At 36.1% G+C, this 22,941-nt stretch overlaps 3 protein-coding genes across 4 annotated transcripts; all 3 read left to right on the top strand.

The window, feature by feature from the left end:
- Window positions 1-1,335: 1,335 nt before the first annotated feature.
- On the top strand, window positions 1,336-14,442 carry LOC113310033 (probable polyribonucleotide nucleotidyltransferase 1, chloroplastic). The gene is made up of 24 exons (XM_026558582.1): window positions 1,336-1,756; window positions 1,970-2,038; window positions 2,341-2,447; window positions 2,538-2,580; window positions 3,090-3,173; window positions 3,337-3,401; window positions 3,536-3,692; window positions 4,166-4,222; window positions 5,325-5,438; window positions 6,588-6,851; window positions 7,276-7,350; window positions 8,116-8,229; window positions 9,038-9,130; window positions 9,607-9,785; window positions 9,880-10,063; window positions 10,194-10,241; window positions 10,345-10,417; window positions 11,459-11,532; window positions 11,623-11,730; window positions 11,815-11,909; window positions 12,010-12,073; window positions 12,644-12,697; window positions 12,775-12,816; window positions 13,777-14,442. The coding sequence occupies exons 1-24, from the start codon at window positions 1,484-1,486 to the stop codon at window positions 14,023-14,025; spliced, it is 2,685 nt and encodes an 894-aa protein (XP_026414367.1). The 5' UTR covers window positions 1,336-1,483; the 3' UTR covers window positions 14,026-14,442.
- Window positions 14,443-14,666: 224 nt separating this feature from the next.
- Window positions 14,667-18,862, top strand: LOC113310713 (4-coumarate--CoA ligase-like 9). The gene is made up of 6 exons (XM_026559464.1): window positions 14,667-15,779; window positions 16,768-16,957; window positions 17,173-17,318; window positions 17,420-17,487; window positions 17,973-18,075; window positions 18,471-18,862. Exons 1-6 carry the CDS (start codon window positions 14,754-14,756, stop codon window positions 18,588-18,590), a joined length of 1,653 nt encoding a protein of 550 aa, XP_026415249.1. The 5' UTR covers window positions 14,667-14,753; the 3' UTR covers window positions 18,591-18,862.
- Window positions 18,863-19,257: 395 nt separating this feature from the next.
- Window positions 19,258-21,546, top strand: LOC113313153 (F-box protein SKIP8-like). 2 transcript variants are annotated; one of them, XM_026561884.1, is made up of 3 exons: window positions 19,258-19,571; window positions 19,862-19,961; window positions 20,852-21,546. In XM_026561884.1, exons 2-3 carry the CDS (start codon window positions 19,881-19,883, stop codon window positions 21,419-21,421), a joined length of 651 nt encoding a protein of 216 aa, XP_026417669.1. In that variant the 5' UTR covers window positions 19,258-19,571; window positions 19,862-19,880; the 3' UTR covers window positions 21,422-21,546. The 2 variants fall into 2 exon arrangements, with proteins under 2 accessions (XP_026417669.1, XP_026417668.1); XM_026561883.1 differs by having other exon boundaries at window positions 19,260-19,571; window positions 20,847-21,546.
- The last annotated feature ends 1,395 nt before the right edge of the window (window positions 21,547-22,941 follow it).

Here is a 22,941-nt window from a genome sequence, read left to right as displayed (position 1 = left end):
CAAAGGACCACGAGGAATAACTATGTGTTTATAAGGAATCATGAATCTAGCACAACATAAGATATTAAAATGATTTTCATCTTTTCCAGAAACCAGAACTTTTTCCGATTATTGGAGATGCTCTAAGGTCAAAATTAAAGTCCCCACATTTTTAAATTTGGGCTAATCAGACACAAAAATAAAAAAATAAAAAAACCATGAATAAAAGTTGTTATTTTTATTCGGTAAGTCAAAATTATATTAATAGAAAACCACAGTTACAAGATAACTACAAGAAAAAAAAAGGCCACATCACCGTAAAATTTTGCAACTATCTACATATGAAATAAGAGAAACCACACCGACTGAAAGCTTTTCTGCTTAGATATGCTCCCCTAGAGTGGATCAGAGCAGCTCATCTCTTTTCAACCTTCACTCATATCTTTCTTTTTCTTATTTACTATTTTTCGACACTTTAATCCGAGTTAGGATTTGTATATTTTGCTTTCTGTAACAAACCTTCACTGTTTATTTCTTTTCTTTGAACAAAACTAGTTCTAGTCTTTGTTTGGTTTAGGTTTGGTTTTAGGATTTGTATATTTTGCTTTCTGTAACAGACCTTCACTGTTTATTTCTTTTCTTTGTATCTTTTATTTTTTTTGTTTGATTTTTCTTGGTGAAATTAACTTCAACACCAACAACAAGAACATTTCAGTAGACACTAGCAGAAGCATCAACTACAAAGACACTAGCAGGACATGGATACAACAGACTGATTCCTCTCCAAGAAAACCTATTTTGGTTATCTTTGTTACTTATATTACTATATCTTGATGAAAACCGTGATTATTGGTGGGATCTATAAATTATATTCTATCATTGTCATTTGTGTTACTGTATTGATGAAAAAACCCTTGAGAAATGGATGGATCTTTGGATCCACACACTTCTACTGTATGTAGATTTGTACAATGATTTGGAAGTAATTTTAATCCACACCAATCTATTTAAACTTGTTATGTTACTTGAAAATCGGAAGGAAATTCTCTTCGAATCATATTTTATTTCTACTGTTAGACCCTGGTCTGAAATTGAAAGTGTATGTTGCCTAGTTGAGTCTTGTAAGATTGCTAAAAATCAACGAGTCAGTCTATTATCCCGTATAACTAATATAATCGGTCCGATTCGAAATCGTATATACGAGAAAAAATATCCAAAATAAGAAATAGCAGATATCAAAATTTACAATGAAATTCGGCCTGCTAATGTACCTTTCCCTGGCTGCAAATTGCATCCCCTGTTCGCTTAATTATCCTACTCATATTAAAATTGCTAACATGTCCAATAGTATTGCCAAACAATATTGGGAATATAGGTCGCGGCAAAACTTCACAATTCTAGAGAGAGAAAGAGTGGATAACGTAGAGACTGTTTTTGCTGTGCTTGAAGTCCCATTTCTTGCACTCCTACCGTCAGTATCAGTAGCTTTCCCAGTGAGCAAATAATGTTAGCAAACCCTAGATATCATGGAAAGCCTCTACTGCAATCTACATTTCTTCAATCCTTACGAAGCGAAAATTTCATTTTCTCATTTCGTTGCCCAGGAAAATTCCCATTGTCATCTTCTTTTCCTCTTTCTTTAGTTCGAACTAGTAAAAGCTTACGCATAAAAGCATTAAATCAATCGAATACTGCAGAAGTTACCAATGATTCTTCCGAAGGGTCTCAGTATGTTTCTAAACCATACTCTGTCAAGATTCCGGTTGGTGATAGACATGTAAGTTCTTTTGCCATTTTGAACGTGTTCTATTTGGTGAATTTTCTGAATGAGTTTTTTTTTTTTGATGTAATTTTACTTCAAAGTTCTGATTCATTTAATGTAACAGAACTTTGTGAATTGTAGATTACAGAGTTGCATGTTAGGTTTAGAATGAGGAATTATGAATGTAGTAGGTTTCTAAAGTTTTTACTTCCGAGCGCATTGTTGCAGATTTTTGTTGAGACGGGACATATTGGGAGACAAGCCAGTGGTTCTGTGTCTGTGACTGATGGAGAAACTGTAAGTCTTGCGAACTACTCAATTTCAAAATCAGTGTAACAAGAAACTTATTAAATTCCGATGAGCTTCTCACACTGTAACCGCATTATGTGCCATGAGTTTGCTGTAGTTACTGGAGATGTTTCTGCAAATATGGAGCATTATCTTTTGTATTTCTTAGAATTTAATTGTAGTTTCATCTAGTGGGAACGTCTTATTCTTATTTCAAGTCATTGATGTATCTTTTATTTTCTGTAACTTGTTTGAGTCATTTTGGATATTCATGAGCAAAGAGAAACCGACTTTGTATTGGCTTCTTGTAGATTGTCTATGCATCTTGCTGTTTGGCAGATGTTCCGAGTGAGCCTACAGATTTTTACCCTCTCTCAGTACATTATCAAGAGCGTTTTTCTGCTGCAGGTCGAACCAGGTATTTTCTTAACTAAAATAATTTGGATACTGATTTTGTCACAACAGCGTGTTCATTAACTTATCCACTGTTTTATTCTCAACATTCTAGTGGAGGATTTTTCAAACGTGAAGGGAGAGCTAAAGATCACGAGGTATGAATGTCAAACCTTTGGGCATCAGCAGATTTGTTGTCTGATAAACTAAAAAACCTCTCTTAAATATATGTAAAATAAGGATCTTGGTGCCTCAATTTGATCAGAATGGATTTGATTTATTTGTTTGAGAGAGTTGAAGTAACTTTGCACATTCTGGGAGCTGATGAAAATGTTTTCCGCTAAACTGAGCTCAAGAGGCCGAATAACGCAAAATGTAAAAATAGGATGTGCTGCCAGTGTGACCGGTTTTGACACCTATTCCGTCTTAAGAGACAGGTCATGACATCGTGGTTTCAAAAATGAGATTGTACAGAAAGACTAGAGAAAAACAGTAAAGAGAAATTACAGAACGGAGACTTTGATAAAAATCTGTTGTCTTATACTTTTGTCGTTCATTTATAATATGGTGGCATGCTTTACAGGGATAGATGGAGTAAATTTATGTGAACTCATCTACCTTTTTATACGATCTTCCGGAGATGTTGTCTTATACTTCTGTCGTTCAGGTTCTCATCTGTAGATTGATTGATAGGCCGCTACGGCCGACTATGATGAAGGGTTTCTACCATGAGACACAAGTACTATCATGGGTACTGTTTTCCTTCATGATTTTTGTAAAGTGTTTTTCAAATTTTATTTCTTTGTTTTTTTCTTCTTCCTAAACTTTGTATCTTTCTTAAACATCAAGTGACTGCACAGCTCCTACTCTGGTTGCTTACTTCTCTAATCATTACTATCATCTTGCACCAACAGGTATTGAGTTATGATGGTTTGCACTCCCCCGATTCTTTAGCAATAACAGCATCTGGAATAGCAGTGTAAGTCTTCAAAGCTCTTGCTATATTCTCTCTGAATTCGGAGGCATATTCTATATCTTGTATGCATGTAGTATTGTAATCAGAACTTAAATGATGGTCATGATTCTAGTCTTTTCTTATGTAAAAAAATGCAGAGCTCTTTCAGAAGTACCGCACTCGAAAACAATAGCAGGAGTTCGAATTGGTCTTGTTGGTGATAGGTATATAGTGAATCCAACTACCAAAGAGATGGAAGAGTCGGAGCTAGACTTGGTGTTGGCAGGAACAGATACTGCCATTTTAATGATAGAGGTCTTTTACTTTTGATGTTTATAATTCTTAATTTTCCACAGATATTTTATTTCACCACCAAAGTAATTATAAGGCCAACCAGAAAACACAGATTTGAATTATTTTCTCAGGTTGTACGCAAGAGTTTATTAAACCATATTGTGCCTGAAGTCCAAAAAGAAAGGCTCAATCTGGGTCATCTATTATGTTTTATATGCCTTCGATTTCTAAGTTTGTTGCCACCTAAATTGGCATATAGTGCTTCATGACAAAGTCATATCTCATTTTCTTTTTTTGTTTATTTATAACTTGGCGCCATTCGTTGAGTTTATATCTTATCAGTTATTACATATTTATCTGCATAACTATGTTGAGTTTTGAGTCTACTGTTCACAATACTAAATGAACAAATGACAAAAGGTTGTCTATTTATTTGAGCCTGGAATTGAGGCTAGTATCAAAGTAGTTGATGAACTGGTTACTTCTCCTTGCAGGGTTTCTGCAATTTCCTCCCAGAAGAAAAAGTGCTGAAAGCTGTGGAGATTGGGCAGGTATTTCTTTACTACATAAAAGTACCACAAGTGCTTACAATTTTTTTGTCCCGGAACTTCCTTTGTAATTCTTTCTTCTATTGCGTGCTATTATATTGTGTTAAACTGAAGTCTTTAATGCAATTGCTCTTGTTTATTCCTATTACATCTTCCTAGGTTGCTTGATGATTTGCTATTTGTTGGGGTGCATGTTTCATTGATTTGTATCTTTACCGTATTTCCATTTTTTGTAAAGCCTGTAAAATATAGGCCAGATTGTGTGAATCAATAGTTAAATACATATGTTCCCATAACTCGATGTCCGTTGGCATGTATCATAATTCCTACCTCAAAGGACTTGAAGCTTTAAAATCATTTGGTTCATGGGTGCAATATGCAACATATGTAGCATTGATTTCATCGTAAGAGAAAAGGACTATATGTTTGAGTAAAAAAGGAACATCAATGCGTTCACATAGAGTCAGTAAATCCGAATCAGAAAGTAACTAGTGGGATACTGCCATAAACCAGCTAGACCAAATGTGATCAATGCTTGCCTTTCTGTAAGCATAAGGTTTGTCAAAACCTAGTAGCAGATTATATTGTTATTCAAGTAGAAAAAACGAAAGAACACAACAGTTTCTGCCTTTTCCTCGTGCATCTCCTGCCTTATCATTCACATCATCTTGCACCACTGCAGAATCATGCTTATGTTTTTCCGTTTAGATCTTATCGTCTGTGTACCGTTGGGTTCTCACATGAGGATGGATTAATGGATGGTTCAATTTTGTTCCAAATAAATACTTGCAATCTTGGCGGCGCCACTGGTTCTAAAAATTCGATGAGTTGAGTTAGCTTCCCAATATCTTAGTAGAAAAGTGTTTTACTGTTTGTTCATTCATATAATAAATCCCAGGTTTGAAATAGCTATTTAGGAGTAATTTCACAGGCATATTTTTCTGTACTTTATTATGCTGATAGAGTTTTAGTTTAGGTGCTTATTGATTTATGTTTGTCATAACTAGAGGACTGCGACAGGAAAAGATGCTCATTTTCCTAGTGTTGCTAATGTTGCTATGATATTCATCTAAAAGTGTCTGACCTATCTAATGCTTATTAACAGGACGCAGTACGGGTCATTTGCAATGAAGTGGAGGCCTTGGTAAAAAAGTGTGGAAAACCAAAAATGGTGGAAGCAATCAAATTGCCTCCTCCAGAGCTATATAGGCATGTTGAGGTTTGCACAGTGCCTTTTATTTATTTTGTTTTGGTTTTAATGAAGAGACATGTGATCGGTGCATGAAATCTCAAAAATTTGCTTCTTTCTCTCTGAATTGGTATTAGCATATAACATGAACCATAAATCTTCATGGTATGAGCGTATAACATGACTGCTGTTAACCTCATTGCGGTGCTTTGGTTGGTGGCCTACTGTTGTCTGGATAGTGGATAGTAAATATATTTTCTTTATTCCGTGAAGAGGCAAATGACCAACTTTGCCGATTAAGTATTATTGGTTTGTAGCTAGTTTTTGAGTGTCTCTAAATGACCTTCTGTTTGCATAATGAAATTCAATAGCTATGCATTCTCTTGTAACTGCTAGTTTCTTGCAAAACATTTGTAAAAGAGTTTGAACGAGCATGCTTATTGAGGAGCTCACTAGCCTGGAAACTAGTAGTTGAGATTGGCATGGTTTTGCTCTCTCACAGAGATCCTTTCTCAGATTCTACGTGTTAGTGATCTTTAAGTTCAGTTACAGCACTATAATAGTACTTTACGATGCATGAAGAGATATCTTTCTCAGGTTTGATGTAAAAGCTGCATAAACGCAGTACTTTAAACTGTAAAAAGCTCACAGCCTTCGAATCATATTCATTTTTTGTTACTGGTGACTACGACTACCAGTCATGGCCAATACTGATATTAGATTCTTAGGAAATTCAGCTAAAACTTAATAACTAACTACTGGCTCCTGCAAAAACTAGGCTGTCATGTTGGGCTAGGTTAAATATGTTGACGAGTTGATTTACAGCAAGTGGACTGTCTTTGCACAAATGTGCTTTGATTCAGACCTTAAACTTAAGTTTTGGCGCGTAGAAACTACAACACTCGTTAGTAGTGTGCATAGAATACATAATAGTCTCTTATGCTTCATTTTCATCAAACACTTCTTAAAAGAGTTCCCTCAAATGAAATTAATTCCCATTTATATCAGCTATTGAACTGTACGAAATCTGTCACAAGCTTCCTTATCTCCATTTCTTAAAGTTCTCTATATTTTTTTGTATATGAGTGTTCTCTTATGTTTCAGATTAACTGCTTGTTCAGCTGTAGGAAGTTGTTAGTTTTAATGTGAGTGGTGATGCATCAAATTTATCTCAAACAGGAAATAGCAGGTGATGAGTTGGTCAAGGCGCTACAGCTTAAGAACAAAATACCTAGAAGAAAAGCTCTGTCTGCATTGGAAGAGAAAGTTATTACGATTCTTACAGAAAAAGGGTTTGTAAGTAAGGATGAAACATGTGGGGGTGCTGAAACTATACCTGAGTTATTCGAAGATGAAGATGAGGAAGAGGCGTTGGTTTTGGATGGTGAGGTAGATGAAGGTGATGTACACATTAAGCCAGTTTCACGCAAACCAATCCCCAAGGTATGGGTGTTTCTGTTGGTCTCTTGGATCTCCTCGAGCTTAATTTGTGTACCATATTTCTTTTATGTCAAGCTATGCACTGTCTCATTTTCCTCATCCAGGACAAGTTGATGCAGTAAAGGTTGAGATCTACTGTACTTTTAACTTTTCTAGAATTAGCAAAACAAGCAAGTATGCCTCAGAATTATGTTCCCAGGACTTGTATAATCAGTATTTAGAATGATTGTTGCAAGCAAAATTGTCATTGCTCGACAATTACTGCTAGTGTTGCTGAGTGGCACAATCAAGAAATGTTCCATCTTTCTCTTTTCATGAGAATAATGGTAACTCAGTGAGTCGAGTATTACTATTGTCATCACTAGGAGAATTTAATGGCAGATTCAGAATATGCTCTGGCCTTGAAGAGTTTATTCTCCTTTTGTAGTTCTTCTCTGAAGTTGATGTGAAGCTGGTGTTTAAGGATGTTACGTCCAAATTTCTGCGTAGACGTATTGTGGAGGTATGTACATTCTTCTATAACGAAACAGTAGGAGCTTAGGACGGATTCGATTGAGGTTTCTGATTCTGCGTTTATTCTTTCTAGTTTCTAGTTCATTGCTCACAGTTTGTTCTTTATACCGAAGACCTTATAGCTTTCTTACTTTCTAATTTTCTAAGCCAAGTTACAGCAGGGACGGAGGGAAAGAGGGACAAGTGGGGTCTGCCGACTCCTCTTGAGTTTGAACTTTGACTAAGTTAGGTTTAGTTTTTTGGTAAATTACATGTCTTGTCGGGGAAAATACGTATGTTAAATTTAAAATTCTACTTAATTGGGGAAAAATTATAAACTTGATCGAACAAAATGCATTAAATACATGACATAAATACGAAAAATACTACAAATTACTATCTTTAATTTAATTAAAGTATTTTATAACCTGATCTTCACTTAAAACATGATACAAAATCAATTAAAATGCAAAAAAAAAATAAAAATCGAATGGATGAACTTTTTTTATACTAATTTGCCCCCACTTGAGAAAAAGTCTGGCTCCGTCACTGAGTTACAGGATCTATTATTAAACTTAAACCTGTTCCTTTTATGTGCGTACTCATATTCATGCTCTAATGGGTAAAACAGATTTAAATTCCTGATTGTCAGCGGGTGTGTGCGTGCCACTTTTTGTTATAATAACCTGTCGGCTAAAGATAATTCGTTTAATTTGTTAAGTTCTCCGCGTTATCACAACGTTTGCAGCTAATTTCGTGTTTTTGGTTGTCATAGGGAGGAAAACGAAGCGATGGGCGTACCTCGACTGGAATACGCGTAATTAATTCTGAATGTGGTTTGCTTCCCAGAGCACATGGAAGTACACTTTTTACACGTGGCGAGACACAGGTTTGTAATCCGCGCTTCTGTGACGTACTATGATGCATGTCCACTATTTGTATCATTTCCTTCTGTTCGTGTTTGACCAATTTTAAAATGTGATTCTTTATTTGAATGATTAAGTAAAATAAATGAACGGTTTCTTCTATTTGAAGTGAAGGATCCTCGTTTGAAGACATTGAAATTACTTATTCATACATGGGTTAGGTAATTGCCTAATTGGTTGAATATGTGAATGTGCTAAAATGATTTCCAAACTGAAAAGTTATTTGATATTAAGATGACTAAACGAAGAAGAGGCCATATCTTCATCAGTGGAAGTAAATTTCCATATAAGTGCCCCATACCTCCTTTAGTGCAATGGACAGCTCAAGTAAATAAATATTTAGTAACCCAGTACCGTTTCTTCACAATTTTGATAATTAGTCTAATATATTTTCCTCGAGCCTGTTATTGTTGTTATATGCACAAAAATGTTGTGATGATCTTGAGTGGTGAATTCCAACGAAGTCAACATGTGGAAGATGAAATTGTACTCTACTATGGTACTTTAGGCATGGGATCCTACTGAGCTGCTTTATTTAATTTGATCACCCATGCCTAGTAGAAAGCATCAGCAGTTTTAGGCTTTGGATTAATTGCTCATTCAATTGATGTTGGAATTTTCCAGATCAAAGTCATAATATGGCTCTTATGGGTAGTTTAACGTAGAAATGCGATAGGTTTCTAGTCATCAGTGCGTATCTTTGCTTTTCTGTCTGCTTAATGTATTTTTCGTTGTACATATCATCATAATGCATTTGGCTTATCCTTGTAGGCACTTGCAGTGGTTACTCTTGGAGATAAGCAAATGGCGCAGAGGATAGACAACCTTGTGGATGTCGATGAAGTGAAGAGATTCTATTTACAGGTTGGTTTCATACAATTAAACTGTTCTTTGTCATTTGGTGACCTGTCCTCAACAAGCAAAGATAAGGTTTATATTGCAAAAGTGGTCTTTATCTTTTAAAGATTCATATACCTTAATCATAATCCATATTGATATAAAAAAGAAAAAAAATTAAAATAAATCCACATTGATAATTAACACTTGACACCTAACTATTCGTCATGCGAATACTATTCAGTAATCTTGATCCATTAGCTTCGCGCGGTGCTGCTTACCAGACTAATTTAATGCTTATGTTACTCCTGCCACTCTTACACGCATGTATCCTTTTTCTGATTGCATGCTTTTTCAGAAGGTTCTTTATATAGAAACTTTCCAGATGATGAATCCAAATTTATTTGCTCTTCTTGCAATCTTAGTAGTTAAATGTTGTCTGGGTTATTTTCAATTGGAAGGGGAATCATGAAATTCATTTTTGAACTCAATGAACTGTTCAGTATTCATTTCCACCATCATGCGTCGGAGAGGTTGGGCGCATGGGAGCACCCAGTAGAAGGGAAATTGGTCATGGGATGCTTGCAGAGAGAGCACTTGAACCTATTTTACCATCTGAAGACGATTTCCCTTACACAATACGCGTAGAGAGTAACATCACTGAAAGCAATGGATCATCAAGGTGCGCCAAATATCTTAACCCCGTCATTTATATACAGGCTTTCTGCAACTAAAATCCGTAGTTAATCTTTAACAGCTGGTTTTGTGGTCAACAGTATGGCTTCTGTTTGTGGTGGTTGTTTGGCTCTTCAAGATGCTGGTGTTCCTGTGAAGGGATCAATAGCTGGGATAGCAATGGGTATGGTTTTGGACACCCAAGAATTCGGCGGAGACGGACAACCGCTTATCCTCTCTGACATTACTGGGTCGGAAGACGCGTCTGGAGATATGGATTTTAAGGTCTGTTGTCTTACTAGGGTTCCTTAAATCTGGTCTCATTCAGTTGTATGATGAGGGGATGATCAACTCTGTGCTCCACCAATAGCATCAGATGTTATCGTAACATCGATGAGTGTTGTGAATGATGCAGGTTGCTGGAAATGAGACTGGTATTACAGCTTTTCAGATGGACATAAAGGTATTGATTATCTGCGTCTCTATAGGCACAAGTGTCTTTGTCAGCGTCTTCCATCAGTTAATTCAAGTTGAAAGCTTACTTTCTTGGTTTTACTATATTACAGGTAGGAGGAGTTACTTTATCCATTATGGAGCAAGCACTTCTTCAAGCAAGAGATGGGAGAAAGCAAATTCTGGGTATAATTCTTGACGATTCTAATGCAATGGTTTTCTTTTTCTTGTTGTTTGTCAGATATCTGCTGTGTTTGGTAGCAAAGGAAGGAACTAAGGTTTATTAGATTTTGGTCTGTCTTAATACTGCTGATGCTGTCGATGTCCTGCAGTTTATTTTTTACCTGCACATATCTACTAACAAGACACTATCTTTTGTGACCAGTGCGTAAACTGAGCTATAAAAAGTACATGGCAGTAGATAATGCAGGATTAAGAGCAGAGTAGGGCTTAGAATATAAATTAGCTTAATACAGAAAAACTAAAGCAGATAAAATATTATTGGATCAGATTTCGGGTTGAGTATCAAACTGAGGATTGGTTAAGAGTATAAAAAAATCGTGTTATGTAACGTCTCATTACAAACAAAGGGTTTATAAAGGAAAGTTTATGCTATTAGAGTTTTAAGACAAGGTGTAAACTGAAGAAATGATATAGTGTACAATCACCCTAGAGTCCTTTAAAGAGGATGATGGAATGCCGTCTCCATCAGCTTGACAAATTAGTCTTCTAAATTTGAATTCCATACTTATAAACACACGTATAAAATCCAGTGAACGAACATCTTATGGGAAATGGGATCTCTGCAATGCATTTTATCTTTTAACTTTCTTCTTCCCCTATCCCTGTTGCACTTTTGTCTTAACACTAATCTTTTCATATATTTGAACAAACTAGAAATAGTAACATCCCTGTAAGGATCAAGTACTGTAGTGACAACCGACCACAGTTTTTAGTCTGACAAAGGCATGCATCTTAGAACTTAATCTTTCAAAAAAAAAAAACTCCCTTTCATGATGGAGCTCTTGTTGGCTATGTCCCCAAAATTGCTTCTACAGTCTTGAGCTAAAGAGTAAGTGCAGGATCTGTAGTTACAAGTACAGCTACCAACAACCAATGTAGGTGTACCGTACTTCAAATCGTCACATACATGTCCTGATGCCAATCATAGTTCTCATATCAATTATCTGTCCTAACTGTAGATCATTTACGGTTTCTGTCATGCAGCTGAAATGGCGAAGTGCACACCTCCTCCCTCGAGGAAGCTCTCTGAGCATGCTCCACTGATTCTTGTTATGCGGGTCCGTTGTAGATTCTTATTTTTGCTATGATGTATGATCCTGTTAGTCTTTTAGTTGGTTTTGAGGGCAGCAGTGTTATTGTGTTTACAGGTCAAACCAGAAAAAATTAACATGATCATTGGTTCTGGGGGGAAGAAGGTGAAAAGTATCATTGAAGAGACTGGGGTCGAATCTATCGACACACAAAGTAATGGAGTGGTAAGCCTAAACAGAACTTATGCAATCTTATTTATTCATGTCGCCATTCGATCTTTTTAATTTTTGTCCCTTTTATTTTGGCAGGTTAAAATTACTGCGAGGGACTTGGCAAGCTTGGAGAAGACTAAAGCCATTATTTTGAATCTAACAATGGTTCCAAAAATTGGTGATATTTTTAGGTTTGTACTTCCAGTATACTTTTGCGCTGTTGCACATAATAAATATCCTTCTAATAGTTTATAGATTCTTACAATAGCTGCATGATTCGTTACCATTCAGGAACTGTGAGATTAAGTCGATTGTCGCATTTGGAGCTTTTGTTGAAATCGCTCCTGGACGTGAGGTAATCAGTCAACCAGGATATCCTTTCATCCGAATTTAATTGTGCTCCAACGTTGCCTGTTCAGATTTAGTGCTTGTTTTCTTTGAAAGTAAGAAACAAGTGATCGATTATACATGAATTTCCAAGTATAGTTGTTTTCGGATCTGAAACATTTGTATAGTTAAGGTGATAGCAAAAGAGAAAATAATATAGATGGGATTATACAAATATGATGTATAAAATCCTATTGTGAAAAACTGAAAGATTGAAGGGAATGATTCGTGATGAGGAACCTTTCATCAACTTGAAGTTAATTCTTTGGATGTTTTTATTCTTCTGTTAGAATGTAAGGTAAAAGAGGATTCTCACTCACAATCATATTGGTCGCAAGCCTTCCAAAAAGGGGTTCACTGCCAGTTTGAGCCCTGTACTTGATGGATCACCATCAACAAATCCTCTGGGCCTTTGGACCAGATAAAAATAAATAGCCATTTCAACGCACCACTTGTCACCACTTGTCGATAATCCTTTTTTTTGCGTTACACTTATTATGTATCGTGTGTTAACATTCTCATCCTCTATCCTCTATAGGGACTCTGTCATATAAGTGAGCTAAGTTCAGATTTCCTGGCCAAGGTTGAAGATGTAAGTACAGAATTCTCTTAAAGTATACAAAGTTATATAATGATCATGCTGGGTTGAACTTTTCCACCTCGTTGCAGGCTTACAACGTGGGAGACCGTGTGGATGTCAAACTCATAGAGGTTACTCATTTCCCTCTTTGATTTGTCTTTTTAAATGAGTAGTATTGTTGTACAATGGTCAAACTCTTAGTTTAACTTTAATATGTACTGCCAGCATGATATCAAGAACCATAGAATATAATCACTAAACTAGGCATCTGACAGCAGAATAACTGTCATTATATGAAATTAGGAGCAGATCGAGCCCACACAAATGTTAAGGCAAGGATCAAGTTCACCATCTGTTTGTCAACCTATGTGAGTGTCAAGGTAATTTGGTATAATTCCGTATTGGCTGAGCAGCAGTACTCAAGTGATAGATAGAATTAGGACTTGAGAGTTAAGTGAAATCTATGAGACCTCAAGTAGCTCTGCTTCTAGGGATGATGAGAATAATGAAAATGGCAAAGAGAGTTAAGGGAGCCAGTAAACAATGCTAAATAGATGTCAACATTTAGCACACCGGAAAATCCCCCAATGCTGCTGAAAACATGAACTTAAGTAACATATATTACATCATGTACTTTACTCAAAGTAATACTTTTTAATCCCATGTCCGTGATGGAAAATAGGAATGTTTTATTTAGCCAGCACCATTTTCCTCGAGTTTTCACGAAGGCAAATCGAGGGCTGAGATTTTGTACCCGCAGGTGTGAGAGGCTAGTAATGTAGATTCCTCCTCACAAAATACTCAGCTTTCTGTTGGGCCTTGGTGAAATTTTACAAACTCCACAGGGTGATATCCTAACAGTAACATAATTTTTTTTTTCCTCCAGTTTATATATTTTTTTCTCTAGGGCTAAAAGTATTTTCGATCCCTTTTATATCTTTTTCATATGCAATATAGGTTATATGTTTGTGCCTGACAAATAAGTAGCTCAGCAACAGTTTTGCATATAGTTTCTCCTTATCAAGAGAACTTAACTTCTTCATGAACCTTTGTTGAAATGCTTTGTTTTTCTTACTGTGTATTTGGTACAGATTAATGATAAGGGTCAACTGCGCCTTAGTGTGCGAGAACTACTTCCAGAAGCAAGTTCAGAAAAAAGTGCGAAACAGCAACCTAATACCCCCATGAAGGAAGCAGGATCTTCACCAATTTCCCCACCAAAAGGTATATTTAGGCGAGCTGCAAAGGTGGAACCAAGAAAAGACGAAAGTAAAAGCAGCAGTGTTAATGACAAAGAAGGAAATCGAATGGTGAATGGAGAGGCTAAAATTGGATCTTGAATTTTTAAACTTGGCTTAAGGTACAAAGATAAATGCTCTCATCTTCACGGTCAGGGTGAATTAGGAGAACATCAGCTCTCTCTCTCTCCCTCCACACGGCAGAGGTATCCGTTCCCAGCTTTTGAGAATATGTCGAAAATCTACACATCAGGCAAAAGAAACAAACAGAATAGCAACCAATTACACTGCCAACTACAGGCAAAAGAGCTCGTGTCTTGTAGCGATCTCCTCACTTGGCAAGAGTATAAGCCACAAATCTGTTCTCCAAGGGAGTATTATTTACTTACTCCTCATTTTTCAATTACTTTGTAAAAATACACCTGAAAGGTTAGAACTTAAAAATGAAATGTCAGTTGAAAACTCGTCATAGAGTGTGCACAAAATCACCATTTGAAATTGAAATACCCCTTAACCTGATATAGTTTATTGATTATCATACGATCTCAGCAAGACACAGACATAGTCTTTGTTTTCAACGCTATTATTTACTGGCAGCCGACATGCGTCAAAAAAAAGAATCAGCAGCTGACGGCCCATTCGCCTGTCGGATGATTTTACAGTAACAATATTTAGTTAGTTGGTTAATTAATAACGCACGTGGCATAATTGTCATCATAATATATAAAGACATCCATAACCAGTAACAATCACTGATTACTCAGCAATCCGTTTCACCTCTCCTTCCAAATTCAAAGACCAGAAAGAAAAAGAAAATCAGAGCTCCATTAATGGCGAACATAGATCCAAAATCAGGATTCGATCCAACAACAAAAATATACCACAGTCTCCGTCCAAAAGTAAACCTTCCGCCATTATCAACTCCACTTTCCGTAACCGAATACACTTTGTCTCTCCTAAAATCATCGTGCACCAATCTAGACACTACAATCGCATTAATCGATTCCAGTACCGGTTATCGGATTTCCTTCGCTGAGTTACTTCGGCAGGTTGAAAATCTAGCTGATTATTTACAATACAAAATTGGTTTATCTAAAGGTGATTCAGTTTATGTGATTTCCTCACCTTCGCTTAAGATACCAATTCTTTATTTCGCGCTTTTATCTATCGGAGTAATCATTTCCCCGGCGAATCCATTGAGTTCTAAAGGTGAGATTTCCCGTCAAATTGATCTTACTAAACCGGTGATTGCTTTTGCTACTAAGAATACTACTGATAAAATCCCGTCTTTAAAATACCAAAAGATTTTACTTGATTCTCTTGAGTTTGAGTCGGTGTTGGTGAGTGGTTCTGATGGAATCCAAAAGAAAATGAAAAAGAAGGTTGAGGTGAAACAGACTGATACGGCGGCGATTTTATATTCGTCCGGGACGACGGGGAAAGTGAAAGGTGTTGTGTTGACACACCGGAATTTTATTGGGTTGATATGTGGGTACAATGAAATTAGATATCAAACCAAGGAAGTTGAGAATACGATGATTCAACCGGTAGCGTTGTTCACGGTGCCATTGTTTCATGTTTTTGGTTTTTTTATGTTTATTAAAGCGGCAGCTATGGCGGAGACTGTTATTTTAATGGAGAAGTTCGATTTTGTTGAGATGTTGAAAGTTATCGAGAAGTATAAAGTTACTTATATACCTGTATCACCACCACTTGTTATTGCAATGGCAAAATTAGATGTGGTTAAGAAATTTGATCTTAGTTCACTTCAAGTTGTGGGCTGTGGTGGTGCGCCGCTTGGGAAAGATGTTTCCGAGAAATTTACTGGCAGATTTCCTAATGTTCTCATAGTTCAGGTAACAAATCATTGCTAAATTTCTCATTTGTAATGCTGCATTATAAACTGTTTGTACTTTTCTTGAATTTTGACTAGATTTCCATGAGACACTTTGGTAGTGCTAGTACTATATTAAAAGGGTTTTAGCCCTTTATCGCATCAGCTTTACACCTACAATATGAATTATTAAATTAAAAAGGGTTTAGCCCACTAGTTTTCATCTTCAATATTTGATGTCGAACTTCATTTATGGATTTTGGAAGTCAAATATTTTTTTGTTCAATGATTCTGCCTTTCCGCCGATCAATTTATGTTTAACAAAAATTATGTTGAACATGTCTTGTACACGATCTAATTTTGTTCTTATGATGATTATGTTGTTGGAGAACAAAAAGCTTTTGCTTGGTATGAGTTTTGACTCAGATGAGTTGTTGAGGTTTCTAGACCTTTAGGTGTTTCTCACTTTTAGTACTTTCACTTTTCTGTCTATAAACCTTAGTATTTAGCTGCCTTGCGCATAATCTGAGTCATTTCAAGTTCTTCAACTGAAATTCAAAAACCTTCTACTAGAAGCTTGCAATTTTCATAACATGTAGAACAACTGGTAGCAATGGTGTGGTCAATAAGAAAACGAAATACAAAGGTTAATTAATATTATAGGTTTTCTCTCAAATTTGGATTAAGTATAATAATCTTTCATCCACTTGCATTTGTCTGTATATGATACTAGTAATTAGTAAGGCAATTTTGAGATAGTTTAGCTTTCCAAACACACTGTACACGTTTTTTTATTCTCACATGGGCATACTTTTTTGTTTTCTGACTTTTGTTCCTCTCACTAGGCACATTAACACTGCCTTATTTAGCTAATGATTTTAGCTTTATGACTGCAGTTCTAAATCAACCATGTTTTTACTAAAGTATACCAATTTAAATTTGTGAAACACATTGCCTCATGTACATTGTCCAGTTGGTCTAACATAATCGATCTTGCATCTGTCTTCTAGGGGTATGGTTTGACTGAGTCAGCGGGATCAGCAACACGGATGATAGGACCTGAGGAGAGCACGCGTTATGGATCTGCTGGACTGCTTGCTGAGAACTTAGAAGCCAAGATAGTTGATCCTGTTAGCGGGGAAGCTTTGTCTCCTGGCAAGCAAGGAGAGCTATGGCTTCGAGGTCCAATCATCATGTCAGGTGATGGTCTAGAATATCTTTATTTCGCGAACCTAGTTTCGGTCATTATTTATTTTAATTTACTTTGAAGTTGGAATAAACAGATACACTCTACTCGAGTCTATGATGTGACTTGTCTGAAAACATTGATATTGGGAATTCAAATCTAAATACCAGTTTCCTAACATGTGTATACAACATCTTGTCTGACAAAATTTAACACTGGTATTTTGTAGGCTATGTAGGAGATAATGAAGCAACTGCCTCAACCTTGGATTCAGAAGGCTGGTTAAAAACTGGTGATCTTTGTTACTTTGACTCTGAGGGCTATCTTTTTGTTGTGGATAGATTGAAGGAGTTGATTAAATATAAAGCATACCAGGTATGTACGAGTGTTGACTCTTGACCAATATGTGATTATTTGAAACTAAATGATTTGCCTTGAAATGTTAATCATCTTAATGGGTGTGGAAATTATTACAGGTTCCGCCAGCTGAGTTGGAGCATTTGCTTCAATCCCATTCAGAAATTGCTGATGCTGCTGTTATTCCGTACGTATCTTATACTGTCATTCGAGGAACTAGTACGAACTCTATGTCAAAGATTTTAACAAAAAAGACGGTTATGACTTGTGACAGGAACCATTATTCATGTTCAACCAAATTGGACGGTCATAACCATCTGTTTTCCTTGTCATATAAACCATGTGGATGAAAAACTAATGAGAAATCACTGGATAGATTGCTATGCCAGTCCTCTTGGAAAGGACTAGGAGGAGATTAAGTGTTAGAACCTGTCCAGTCGTCGGGATACAGTTCCATCGTTTTACAATTCCACAGCTTTACTAACTTGCTAAATTTGCAAATACAGTCCAAATTCATACATGAAGTTCGGGTCCCTAAAGACTAGTCTCCTCGTGTTATACTGGATTTTGTTCGCATGAATTTATACTTAAATGAGAGTTACTGTCGAAAAACTGTGTGCTTGACTAAACACATTTTAGTTTGACTTTCTCATGTTTTTTGCTTGATCTCAGGTACCCTGATGAAGATGCAGGGCAGATTCCAATGGCATATATAATGAGGCAACCTGGAAGTAACCTCAGTGAAGCTCAAGTCAAGGACTTCATTGCAAAGCAGGTATGCATTGCCTTCGTAAGCCCATGGAAATACTTTCAATGTTTATAACTATATTGAAATTGGATGGATATAATTATCGTCTTTGTAGGCCATTTTAGAACTTAATTTAAACTTGGACTTTAGGATATTCATTCAAAGAATCAAAAGTGGATTTCATTTCATCATTTCATGATGTATTCGTCCCACTCCTTTCACATATAGATATTCTTGATCACTGTAAAAAAATCAATCTAAACAAGCCCCTTTGTTTCCAAAATTGTGTACGAATGTCATACGGTAGCACTAAAGTAAGCTAAGAGAAGGCACGGCAAACTGAAAACAACTGTTCTCACAATCAAGTTTCTGCTCAAGTGAACCGTCTTAATTACTATATATCTGTTATTGTTTCCTTGCAGGTAGCACCTTATAAAAAGATAAGAAAAGTAGCTTTCGTCAGTGCAATCCCAAAATCTCCTGCAGGAAAAATCTTGAGGAGGGAACTAGTCAATCTTTCTTTAACTTCTGCAAAACTATGATCAATATTTTGTTGTAGCTGTTGAAGAAGTTGGAAGAAAACATATTCTTTCTTTGTTTCAGTGTTCCACTATTGAAGTACTACCACATATGAAGGAACATGTGAATTAATCTGTAGATGTAGTGTTCAACAAAGTCAAATGCATTATAACTATTGCTATTATGTATATGAATAAGTTATCTTTCCCAGCTAATGTGGCATTATTTGGGGAAACACAACCAAGATACATATAATTGAATAATGAACCCACATCAAATTCACATCGACATAGGTTGAGAAACTTGATCTTGCCCAACACTTGCGTCGGCCCGGTTTGCTCACAATTTCTTGTAATGAGAACAAGTATATAGCTTTGATGATTCAAGCCATCCAAAGTATTTTGTTTGCTTTTATTAAGACTTCTCGAGTTATATGGTGCACAATTCCAGATCTTGCTAACATTTTATGAACATGAACCATGCCAGCCAGCACTCCAGAAGCTGACAAGCAGGAATTGGTGGCATCACAAAATTCCAACCTAACCCATAAGTCCAAACCCATAAGTCCATTTAAAGAGAACATACATAGTGGGGAATAGGGTAAAAATAAAATTACAAAATGGGACCACCTTGGTAGGTGGGTGAAAAAAAGTCTATCAAGGGAAGAAAAAAACAAACAAATCGTCTTCTTCCTTCTTTCTTTCTTTCTTTCTTTCCTGTCTGGCGTTCTATCTGATGAGTCGATGAGATAAAAGTAAAGATTAGTTTCCTCTGAGCTTCATTATCATCTAAAATCCCCTCCTATTAAAGATTCTCTCCTTAACCTAATTTTCAAGATGTTTTTAGGGTTTTGAGCTTGGTTTCCGTATTTCCTTCTTTATTATTTCATATTCTAAACCCTGGACTCAATAACCATGGCCGTTCCCAATATCTCTGCAATTTCACTCAAGTCTCGTCTTTCTTCTAGATTATTGCAGCTCCCCTCGGTTCGTCGACCCTGCACTGTAAGTATTCTAAATTTTTCATTTATTTTATTTTCTGTTTGTGTATCAATCCACAAGTGCTAGAATTTGTCCTACTTTCCTATTGATCTATGACTCTAAAATTGTTAGTAAATTTGGTTAGACATAAGTATGAAAACCCAAAACAAGCCTTGAATTAGCTGATAATATCTGCTTTGCATTGTCTTAGGCGTTGAAATGATTTTATGTTTAGTTGAGATGCAGACGAGTTGAATACGTGCTTTTGTATATTTGAGTCCAGCTTGTTAATTCGCAATTCTCCATCATTACAGTGCAAATCTAATTCTTACAATGTATCATCCGTCAAAGGATCAGTTCCAGTGCTTCATAGGTCATTATTGGGCCAGTTTTCGGCTGAATTTGGGGGATCAAGTAAGTGTTCTTTTCTTTAGTATAAAATTGTACTAGTTTGAACCTTTGGAGTGTTTGTTGTTCATTGAATGTCACGAATCATGAAGATTATCTTCACTTTCAACACTGAAATCTGTAATTGATGCTTGCACTATATATAGATCATAATGCTAAAGTATCTTAATGTACCAAAAACTGGTAAGAACTATTTTCCTGCATATCCGAAACTAAGTTGTGATCCTGTTATTCGAGATTACAAGTTGCTTTCATGTCCTAGGCTAAGTCTCGACTGCTGAGCCATAAACTTATCCTGTATTGGGTTTAACATGGCTTCCCAAGTGATTTAGAAGAAACTGTTTCTTTGCCCTTTCTTTCCACCTTGAATACTGAATACCGATAAAATGGTTGAACTTTTTGAAGAAAACTCACAAGTTGCTCAGTTTATCTTATTTCTTCTGTTCTGATGGATAAGATATATATGGTCATCTGACTCATCTCAAACTGGTTCATATTGCATTACGTTACAGTCCTTACATGGCGAACCCATGATAACGGTTGAATTTGTTAAAGAAATAACTTGCAAGTTGTTCCATAAGTCTAATTTTTTATGTTTCGTGGATACGATTTTATATGATTGTTTAGAACTAGGTCAAATCACATAACGGACCTTCTCTCAGATATTTGTATTCCCCTGATACACTCCTTAATGGTGAATCCATGTTAAGGTATATCCTGTAGACAAATTATCTGAAAGAAGTGAAGTATGGACCATGAATAATCTTAATCTAGATTTTAGAGAGTTATTTTAATCTAGACAATGGTGAGGTATGGCAACCTTTATAATTAATTTAATTATACAAGATAAAAAAGAATTTGAGCGCCAGTGTCTGATATGTTATTATTCAGTGCAGTGCCCTGGTGCCAAGTTTCTCGCTCAAATTTGGAAACCATGCAGGGTAAAAGGTGAAGACCTTGAAGGAACTTTAAGCAGTGAAACTATCTTGGATGAGGAAGCCCTGGAGAAGGAACTGCAGACTGCCATTGAACAAGAAAATTACGCCAAAGCCGCAAAAATCAGGGATAGTCTCCGTTTTCTGCATGAAGACGGCAAGGCTTCTGTTCTAGCAGCAAATGCGCGCTTCTACAACTCATTCAGGCAAGGAGATCTATCAGCGATGCAAGCTTTATGGGTGAAAGCTGATCATGTCTGTTGCGTGCACCCTGGCGTATCTGGAATATCTGGTTATGATCTAGTTATGGGAAGTTGGGAATTTGTCTGGGCTGAGTATGAATTTCCGCTAGAGATAGAGGTGAAAAACGTCCAAGTCCATGTAAGAGGTGACGTTGGATACATAACATGTTTAGAAATAGTTAAGACCAAAGGAAGCAGTTGGGGGAAACAATTCGCGACAAATGTCTTTGAGAAAATTGATGGTCAGTGGTTTATGTGTATTCATCATGCATCTTATATAGATTTGTGAAGTAATATGGATCTTTAGTGATAATCATAATAGCAACAGAAAAGAAGTTTATTTTCATGAAATGAATAGAAATAAATGGCAAGCTATTTCTGTAGCATGCTGTATTGAATCTACTTGTATCTCTATCTGTTAGGCTGTTTGTACTAATGCTTGTAGACAACAATTTATGGGTTTTAGCTGATTTCTTTGTACAATATGGGTTTTAGCTGATTTCTTTGTACAATAAAAAGATCTAAATTCAACAATCTTTAGAAACCAAAATCAAGATAGTTACAGATGATAAATATCTGAAAGTCATTACCGCGCGTCTTTTATTTTTCTGGTGACTGAAAATGTTTAAAAACCTAGGGGAGCTCATGATGTTTTCTCTTGGTGGCATTGGTGCTTGCTGTTGAACTGGTCGAGAATATATAATCGGTACCATTTGATGAGCCGGTTTGTTGCTTGTTAGCACAACCGTTGGCACACTCCTTTTCGCAATCCGGTGAGGACAACTGTAACACTTGCACGCATACAGGCATGCATTCATCGATACAACCTCCTTGAACTGTACTTGATGATGACATTATCGCTAAAACCACCAAAAACATGGAAATAAAGGTCAATCTTGCTACTTTTCTGCAACTCATTTTTTGTATGAGAAAAATTAATGATTACCAAGCTTAAATACCTTTCTAACCGACGTAGTTTGTATTTTTTTGTCTGATTTTCGAAAGAGAAGTTGTAATTTATATGAGAGTTTATTTGGTTGACGAGAGATTTGAGTGACCAGAAATTGTTTTCTATTCATTTGAGTGGTAAGGTGGGCCTTTGGGAGAAGTTTGTGGAGTTAGATATGGTATCTCTATATTCGGTCATCACGCTATTTCACACGGACGTTCGTCCATGTTTCTCTCAACACCAGTCTTATTTTTGTTTTTGACATTTTTTTTTACTAGCATCTACTTTTGGAAAAATTTTGTCCGTGTAGTTAGCCTCATCATCGAGCTTTTTTTTTTATGATATGAAAGGAGAAAGATTTATAAATCACGTAATGTAGTAGAAAAGGTTTACAACATCATTTTTTTCAAAAGCATTAGATAAAATACTTGATTTACTAATTTTTTTCTCTAATGTGTAAATATAAAAGTTGGAGGCTCTTGATTCTTGTTTTCTTAGCTAAAATATCCGTCGCTGAGTTGAATTTTCTATTAATGTATCTCACCTTGGCTTGGAGAAGAACATCCAGATTCGCTTTAACCTCTTTAATTATGTTTTCTACTTCCCAGGAAATTTTCTTACACTTGTTGTTAATAAGATCGACAATACTTTTGCAATCTGTGACAATTGAAACACTGGATAAAATATTATTTTTAACCACAAAGTAGCTTTAAGTATAACCTTTGCTTCTACATGAACTGCTGACATAGCCTTATCTGAGCCTGCTTCGATATGCATGAATTCTTCTTGATCCACTGAGTATAAGATAAAAGCAAAACCTATTAATATGTAAAGATTATCCGATCCGTGTTTAAGGAGGT

The sequence above is a fragment of the Papaver somniferum genome, chromosome 9, assembly GCF_003573695.1.
Source record: "Papaver somniferum cultivar HN1 chromosome 9, ASM357369v1, whole genome shotgun sequence".
Lineage (NCBI taxonomy): Eukaryota > Viridiplantae > Streptophyta > Magnoliopsida > Ranunculales > Papaveraceae > Papaver > Papaver somniferum.
This window is presented reverse-complemented; position numbering and strand designations above follow the sequence as displayed.

Bases quoted from the DNA above. Each gene is read 5' to 3' on its own strand.
- LOC113313153 (XM_026561883.1), top strand. From the start codon at position 19,482: ATGGCCGTTCCCAATATCTCTGCAATTTCACTCAAGTCTCGTCTTTCT. The intron at 19,572-19,861 runs GTAAGTATTCTA...CCATCATTACAG, and splicing joins CGGTTCGTCGACCCTGCACT to TGCAAATCTAATTCTTACAA. The intron at 19,962-20,846 runs GTAAGTGTTCTT...GTTATTATTCAG, and splicing joins GGCTGAATTTGGGGGATCAA to TGCAGTGCCCTGGTGCCAAG.
- LOC113310033 (XM_026558582.1), top strand. From the start codon at position 1,484: ATGTTAGCAAACCCTAGATATCATGGAAAGCCTCTACTGCAATCTACA. The intron at 2,448-2,537 runs GTATTTTCTTAA...TCAACATTCTAG, and splicing joins TCTGCTGCAGGTCGAACCAG to TGGAGGATTTTTCAAACGTG. The intron at 3,174-3,336 runs GTACTGTTTTCC...TTGCACCAACAG, and splicing joins AGACACAAGTACTATCATGG to GTATTGAGTTATGATGGTTT.
- LOC113310713 (XM_026559464.1), top strand. From the start codon at position 14,754: ATGGCGAACATAGATCCAAAATCAGGATTCGATCCAACAACAAAAATA. The intron at 15,780-16,767 runs GTAACAAATCAT...TCTGTCTTCTAG, and splicing joins CTAATGTTCTCATAGTTCAG to GGGTATGGTTTGACTGAGTC. The intron at 18,076-18,470 runs GTATGCATTGCC...GTTTCCTTGCAG, and splicing joins AGGACTTCATTGCAAAGCAG to GTAGCACCTTATAAAAAGAT.